The 8,536-nt window shown below is 30.3% G+C and overlaps 1 protein-coding gene across 1 annotated transcript; it reads right to left on the bottom strand.

Moving 5' to 3' along the window:
- Positions 1-4,906: 4,906 nt before the first annotated feature.
- On the bottom strand, positions 4,907-8,293 carry LOC130808317 (protein DETOXIFICATION 19-like). The gene is made up of 5 exons (XM_057673795.1): positions 7,765-8,293; positions 7,341-7,568; positions 6,094-6,638; positions 5,637-5,723; positions 4,907-4,970 (listed from the first exon to the last, which is right to left on the bottom strand). The coding sequence occupies exons 2-5, from the start codon at positions 7,518-7,520 to the stop codon at positions 4,907-4,909; spliced, it is 876 nt and encodes a 291-aa protein (XP_057529778.1). The 5' UTR covers positions 7,521-7,568; positions 7,765-8,293.
- Positions 8,294-8,536: the final 243 nt, after the last annotated feature.

The following is an 8,536-nucleotide window of genomic DNA, read 5'->3' as shown; positions in this document are numbered from 1 at the left end:
TATTATTATTATTATTATTATTATTATTATTTTCCAAAAAGAAAAAAAAATAAAAAAATAAAAAAATTGAGTCGCCCAAAATTGGGCGACTGGACCATGGTTCAGTGGCCCAATTTTGGGCGACTCCACCATGGTCCAGTCGCCCAGATCTGGGCGACTCGACCATGGTTCAGTCGCCCAATTTTGGGCGACTCAACTTTTTTTTTTTTTTTTTTTGAATAATAATTATTATTATTTAATTTTATTATTGTTGTTTTTATTATTATTATTATTATTATTATTACTTTTATTATTATTATTAATTTTATTTATTATTATTATTTAATTTTATTATTGTTGTTGTTATTATTATTATTATTATTATTATTATTATTATAAATAAGAAATTTGTAAGGAGTGGCATTTTTGTAATTTTTTAAACTACAGGGGCAAATACGTAATTTTAGGGGGAGGGGGGGTGGCGAAAAAATGAAAAGGGGTGGCGAACTTTAAGGATTGGGTAAATTTAAGTGAAATTTTTATTAATTCAATCAAGAAGGCTAGGACAATATGAGATTCAAAATAATTTAGTCTTAATCTAATAATTAATAAATAAGTAATAAAAAATAGTCCATTCATTCTACTGAAAAGGGGACATTTGTTTATTCACGCTATCTAATGAACTTATTCAATGCTTAATATATATTATTATACATAACGGAATATTATAAAAAGTAGATATAAATAATCTTTGTGCTGAGATGAATCAAACAAGATCTGATCACTTGACTATATTTTAATTTATAGATTAAGAATAAAATACAAATTAAGAGTAATAAGTGAATAGTGTGAAAAAATGTTCCCTTTTCAGTGAAGTGGATGAGGTAATAAATAACAAAAAAAAATAAAAAATAAAAAATAATAAAAATAAGAAAAAATTACATAGAATAATCCAACCTTAATGATTTTCCTACAATGATTCCACTTAATGATTGATCATAAATAATCCTAACTTTAGGAGGTATTTTTCTAGAGTAAATTTGGAAAACCCGATGAATTGCTATAGTAGATAATTTACCAAAAATATAAATTGAAAATTAATGTAATATTAGAGAAAAATTTGAAAATTTACATAAAACATTATGAATAATAAAAAAAAATTTTAAACATTTTTTTGACATTTTTGTTGACATTTTATTTTATTTTATCTTTTTTAAAAAATAAACTTGTTATAGCAAGTCATCCGTCTACCGGGTTTACTCTAGGAAAATACCCCTCAAAATTGGGATTATTCATAGTTAATCCTAAAAATAAATAATAAATAATAAATTCAATAATATTTAATAATTTATTCATTATTACTAGTTTGTAATAATGTATATGTATTTATTTAAAGGTAATTTGTAAAATTAGTATGTCTTGCATATTGCTTCTAGGCACAATCTAGTATAAGAGCTTAATAAAGGGTTCATTGTTTTTGATTAAGTGAACATTAGGCCTAAATTGGTTCAACAATCATGAGTAAGAATTCAATTGAACACGTGTAAATTAGGATCAAGTTAAGTTCCCAAACTCAATGATAAAGCCTAATTCACACTCAATTAACGTCATGTCTTGAATTTCACTCAAATCATTGACCTAATGTTGCTTTATACAGTGATGATGAAAGAGATATTCGTCCATTAGAAGTTTTCAAAACCTCTAGTAGAAGAGCCCTTGATGAAATATCCAATCATGTACGGGAACATTTCAAACATAAGGAGAACCTATCTATATAAGTTTTAAATTGGTCGCTTCAAGTAGCCAAGACAGGCATATAATAGACTATAATACACTTAATTCTTGTACTTCATCTTCACGTGGTTAAATATGTTCCATGATTCAAATCCGCAGGGATATCAATTGGACATGATCTCTTGTAAAATATATTGGACAAATGTGTCATTCAATCTGTAGTGACATTGGCGTTAATGCATGCAATGTGATTTTATAATTAGATTTGTTTTAGATTAAAAAACCTTAAAAAACTCTAGATATGGGAGAATTGTTGAATTACTATATAATAAGATACTTATTCATTCTAATTTTTCTCTCTACACATACCAAACCTTTTGTTTTATTTTCTGATTTTTTAATCTTCCTATGATACATATTCATTTAGATTACTTACTTTGTTCTAAGTGTCAAGCTAATGCAATTGATTATATCTTATTGTAAAATTTTAAATCATAGCCCAAGTATTTTTATGGAGGAAGTATCACAAAAGAAAAGTTAAAAGTCGCATTCAATAAGTTATCAAGAATTCTAAGAGACTTAGGCGTTGCAATTTGTAAATTAATTTCCAATTTCTGTCTAAAGTTATTTATCAAGTTAAGAATTCATTGCCATACACAAAAGAAAACTACAAATATAATATTGTATTTTGTCGTATGTTTATTTGTACCATATATACTGAATACTCGATTAACGTTCTTAAATGTCACACAATTGGGTGTTAATATGTTTTAATCAAAAATTTGGGTCATTGTCTGGGTGAGTCCGGGCTTATATTCCTCTTAATTCTTGTCTAAATCTGAATCTGAATATTCATGAGGTGTGGCAATTACTGTCCAATCCTTGAGTAGAGTAATCATATAAAGTAGAAACGATTGAGTCAGTAGGCCGCAGACTAAGCCAAACCAAAGACCCTAATTTGAGAGATGAAACCATGTTAATATGAAACTTATAGATCTATTCCACAATGAAATAGAAAGAAGAAAAAATAGGAAAAATTGATATTAATAATTCAACTTTTTATCAATCTGCTGTGAATAATCTCAATTTTAGACTATTTTTCAATAAACCAACCTCTTCTCTTAGTTTGTTGTTAGTATACTAACAGGATATGCTGATAGCAAATTAAGGGCAAAGGTTGATTTATTATAAAATAAAATATTATGCTGATAATAAATTAAAGGCAAAAGTTGGGTTATTAAAAAATAATCTAAAGGTAGGATTATTCAGAGCATATAAGTGAAATATTAGATTATTAATATCAATTTTTTAAAAATAGAAAGAATTTATTAGTTTACCTTAACACCATATTGAAGCTTGAAGGCTAGTAAGCATGCAATGGGCATACCAATAAGATAGAATGTTGCCAAATTTATGTACGTAGCTAATTGTTGCCAACCACATCCCCTGCATGCTCCTGTTTGATGCCCAAAAACGCCATTATAGATCAAAACTATGAATAATTCTTTGTGTCTCTTTAGTTTTGCCACACATCTTTGGTAATGATCTCACATTTTTTTCTTTTATTAATCTTTTCACAAAGCCATTCACTCTCTTCATCTCGTTACATATTTCTTTCATTCGTAAGGCGATATGGATGCGGGACATGCCCACCTCGTATTTGACGCTTAAATAAATGAAGAATAAGTTTCAAACCAGTGACCTTTTTGTGCTAGTTGAGGACTCAAAATATTATATTCTGTTGCTGTTTATTTGTTTTTTTAATCTTAATCTAAACAAAAAATCAATAAAAACAACTTATACCCATTGTAATAAAACTAAAGGGAATACACTTGAAGAACAACATAGGATTTTTACTCTCTCTGCCCTTCGATTTTGCTACATGGAATAAAATTGTTTTATTAATAAATTAAGAAAAAAAGTAAATAGATATACGCAATATGTGTATAAGATATAAAAACAGAAAATATATGTATGAATAAGATTAAAAGAGAAAATATAAGACCGTTAATGTGTAGTCAAATTAAATAAATAAAGAGAGTATAAAAGAAAAAAATACAAAATAAAATATAGAAAATATAAGTGGGACCTGATAGTACGCCCTGAATTGCGTCCAAGAATATTGAACAACAAAGTAGAGGAGTCATAGAAGCAAATGCCTTGGTAATGTTAGGAATGTTACTGAAAAGGCTTGGCCAAATATCATGTCCAAAAGCCAATCCAATAAGAACAATACCAGCAAGTAGTATCGATAGTTTTAATGATACATTCATTGCATGCTTAGCTTGTTTTGTATTTCCTTCTCCAAGCTCATTTGATACTCTTGTGCTATCATCCATTTACCAAGATTTAACATTAATTATTGTTATTAAATACTTAACAGTGTGTTTGGTAGTCGGTATTAAATATTGTGGATGGTAATAAAAAATTCATTCGAATGCATTATCATTTAAAAATGTGATATTAGGTTGTATCGGGTAACCAATGAGCTTTCTGTAAGACGACCTAAGCCGCGCAACTAGCTCAGATCCAATAAATTTTATTAATTATTTTAAAATTCTGACATACCAATTTCAATACTTAAAAGACCTATTCTAAGACTTAAAAAACCAATTTCAAGATTTAAAAGACCTAATTTGAAATTTTTAATATCAGTTTCAAGGTTTGAGTCATCACACTTTAAAGTTGAAATGAAATTTTAAGCCTTAAAATTTGTCTTTTAAGTCTTGACATTGTCAAATTCAATGATTTAAAATGTCAATTCTAAAGCCGTGAAATTGACCTGTCTTGAAATTGATTAAAAAAAATATAATTGAGCTGACCCATTAAGACACGTCTAACCCAAGATTTTGTAATGGAAAGTTGTGAAAAACACAAATTCTTGTGAGATAGTCTCATCGTGAGACAGTTTTTATACATGGGTTGTTTAGCACTTTAGCGCAATTAAAATAATAATTAGAACATTGGCCTCTTATTTTGAGTTCGGTATCTCACAAGAGTAGCTCTGTGAAATTTTTTTTATAATCAAAGTTTTGTTACCATTGAATGGCATGGTATATATTATTAAAAGTTACACTATAAATTATTTTCATTATCGACATTTAATACCAATAATCAAACGATACCAATAACCAAACGAACTATAAAAGTTAAAACAAAATTTTGGTTTATAATAAAAATCTTTTATGTTAGATTAATACCTTGCAGCTGCACTCATGCCATAAGTAACCATAAAAGCTATTGCTTCTGTATAAACACTGTTGAGTGAAAGAGATTATCAAATATTAATTGAATTTGGTTTGATAATAAGTTTTTGATAGTTCATATAATTTATTTCAGGTCTTACACCAAAATTTAAGATGATGGTTGAAAATTTTGAGGCACAAGGATGAATTTTTTTTAAGTTATCACAATTAGGGGTGTTGAACGAGCTGGGCCCCAATTTGAGCTCTTATCTAGTCTGTTTTTATAAGGTTGTATAAGGGCTAAGTTGAAAAGGGACCGGGCCTAAACGGGCTCTACTACAATTAAAAATGAACGGATTTTAAAAGGGCCTAATAGCGGCCAAAAAAAGCCTTTATAAATAAAAAGCAAGCTCTGCTACAATTATTATAAATGACGATGTTAATAAGGATTATTAATGTTTCAACAATTTAATTATTAAATGATAATTTAATTATTATAACTTGATCAATGGAGATAATAATAATTTGAAAATGGGCTGGGCCGGACTTGAAAATCCCGGCAAAAATAAAGCCCAAATTAAATTTTAAGGACCCTTATTTAGCCCGAACTATATTTACTTTAGTCCCACCCGACCCCTATTCGAACCATTAAACACTCCTAATCATATTAAAGTCCTAAAATTTGTTATATACTCTCTATATATATCTTTCAATGAAAGAGATAATGTAAAATCTTACCACATTGCAATGAGTGAAGTGGTCTCTTCAGAGTTTGGCATTATGCCGGCCAAGATCACCAAGATTTCAAATGCCCAATATTCTAAACTGACAAAAGAACATATATATGTTAAGATGAAATGATTAAAGCACGTACACTTAGATGAAATAACATTAATAGAGCATATAACATACCAAAAAGCTACAATTCAGAACCATATATAAACTATGTAAATCAAAAGTTTAAGTCCACCAGTATAGGCCTATAGCTCTGATATGTTATACGCTCAATCATCAATTCATCAATAAATCCCGCAACATATCCCATATGAGGTATATGTCATTTGGTCTATCAATCTAAGAACCTAAAAATCGCCTAAGCGAATGAACTACAAACAAGCCAACTAGCGAATTTTAAACCTGAATCCATACAATATATATATAAGCGGAGCACAAATCGTGTGAAAAATGTACTTACCAAAGCATAGAGGCAGAATATAAGGCTAAATTGAAGTTAGTAAAGACATAGCTAAATGTAGTGAAGGATAAGCCTGTCCAAGTACGCTTGAAAGTTTTGGCAAAACAGACATAAACCACAAGAATAAGAACAGAGAACCAAAAGGTAAGGGAAGTAGCCAATGCAGCGCCCTGGAAACCGAGAGAAGTGTGATGAACCAACAAATTTGTGAAGGCAATGTGTAAGAGCAAGGGCAAAAGTGAGAATAAAACAATGGGTAGAACCACTGATTGTGTTTGGAAGAACCGTAAAATGTTCTGAAGAATACCATATGCAAAGATACCTGGTATTAGAAATCTCATGTAAATTGCTGATTGTTTTGCAATATTTGGGTTTTGATGGAGTAATATTAAAATGGGTTCGGTATACCACCAAAGTAAGGATATGGCTATGGAGAATATGAAGGAAACTATACATGATGCTTGTAGATAAATCCCCAACATGTTATACATTTTTGCACCAAATCCTTGACCACATAATGTTTCAAGTGCACCACTTAAGCCAATCTACAATAACAAATAATGTTCACAATCAAATTTAATGATATACATTCATTTATGTTTTGAAATTGCAAAAAATATTGAAATGAGAAGCCCAACGAGTATCCTTGAGGCTTTAAATATCATCTACTTAATTTAATCCATTTCTTGTTGATTAAAAGATCACCTTCATATAATACTTTTGGAATGTTTTTCTTCTCACTTTTGTGAAGACTAAAAATGTCCATTTAAATGGGAAACTATTCTTCCCATATTGAAAAAAAACATGTAATTAATGAGATTGTTTGAACCAAGTTAATGATTTGGCATAGCAAAGCTCCTACCAATTAAACTAGCATACATATTAATATTTTTAGGTTTTTGAATATACATATATAAGTTGAATATTTTAGGTTTATGAATATACATATATAAGTTGAATGTCGCTAGTTGACATCGCCTTTAATTGAATTTTGTATCATCAATTCATATTTTTCAAATAGAAATATGTCGTATGTGTCTGCTAACTTATCAAGATGTACAACTAACAGATATAATTCAGTATCCTGCACAAGTCAGCTAATCAGGGTCAAAATATAATACCAAATTCAGATTTAAAGTCATCAACTCAATGTCCCGCACAAGTCAGCCAGTGAGGGTCATCATTTAATAGAAATAATAGTTAATTATAGTGGTTAAAGTTAAAAGACAAAGCATAAAGCTAATTACCATGAAAGAATAGCCAGTAACAGTAGCCCAAGATTGGGCAAGAGTAGAACTAGCAAGTTCTAGCTCACCCAGATGTCCAGTGAACATAATTGAGACAGTTGGAATTAAATTGTAGAATATATTTGTAAGAATTATTGGTACTGCAAATAATATTTGTTTTTTGGCTTCCTTTGCATCCATCACCTTTGCAAATTGCTAATCTTTTTCTTAATTTTTTCTTTTATTGCACTGCAACAAAGCAAATCATTAATTAGCGTCAATATTAGAAGTCTCACTTAAAAAAATACAATATTATTAAAGTAATACAAAAGATTCAAACTACATAATTTAAAGAGGGAAAACGTTAGACCAATTAAATTAGGTTTTTCTGATAACTATTTCAATTTAGTACATACAAAAATCTACCATTGTACGTGACACTTACATAATACGTTTGATCTTCTAAACGTTAGAGCCGTCTGGTCTCGAGCTGCCTCACCTGAATCAAGCGAACCCACAACCTCTACCGGTAGTCATGAGGGGCGGTAGAGGAGGGAGAGCGAGAGGAGGTAGAGGAAGAGGAGAAGATGTAAGGTTATCGGCCGTTGTTACTAGAAGTGCTGAGGTTCAAGATACGCAGATAAACAAATCATAGAAATATCACGCAGTTCAGAGGATAAAAATCAGCCATACCCGCAAAAATACGGTGATTGTGAACCACCACAACTGAGTTCAGAAGAGGAAGACAATGCTCTGGAGGCTAGCAACATGGAAGCAGCTCAGGTTGACGAACAACACCTAATCTCGCATATTGAAGCTAACCGTGAAATGCAACTGATGAGTAGAGAGATTAGATGTGAATCTGAAATTAGTAATGAGGTTGAACAATTGAAAGCCCAATTGAACGAAGTGTATAAACAAATCATTGAAATGGGAAAGAGGTTGAAAAGCCAGAACAAGCAAAATCAGACAAGCGAGGCAAGCAACAGGGGAAAGAAATGAGGAACATTCAGACAGTAATCGAGCTCGGTTTGGGACAACACCACCTCTTGTATCTCGAAGGGATAAGGTAACTTCGCCAAACTCTAAAAGTGGTATTCCCCTTAAATTTGTAGCCCCTTTGATAGAAATAGGGAACAAATCATACATATTGATACACGTAATATGAAAAATTTAGTGAATGTGTAGGAAAGAGTTGTGGTGTGTCATGTGGTAGG

This window comes from Amaranthus tricolor, chromosome 3, assembly GCF_026212465.1.
Source record: "Amaranthus tricolor cultivar Red isolate AtriRed21 chromosome 3, ASM2621246v1, whole genome shotgun sequence".
Taxonomy (NCBI): domain Eukaryota; kingdom Viridiplantae; phylum Streptophyta; class Magnoliopsida; order Caryophyllales; family Amaranthaceae; genus Amaranthus; species Amaranthus tricolor.
Note: the sequence above shows the minus strand (reverse complement) of the source record. Positions and strands in the feature narration are given on the sequence as shown.

Bases quoted from the DNA above. Each gene is read 5' to 3' on its own strand.
- LOC130808317 (XM_057673795.1), bottom strand. From the start codon at position 7,520: ATGGATGCAAAGGAAGCCAAAAAACAAATATTATTTGCAGTACCAATA. The intron at 5,724-6,093 runs GTAAGTACATTT...TTCTTTTGTCAG, and splicing joins TATTCTGCCTCTATGCTTTG to TTTAGAATATTGGGCATTTG. The intron at 4,971-5,636 runs GTAAGATTTTAC...TTCACTCAACAG, and splicing joins ACTTCACTCATTGCAATGTG to TGTTTATACAGAAGCAATAG.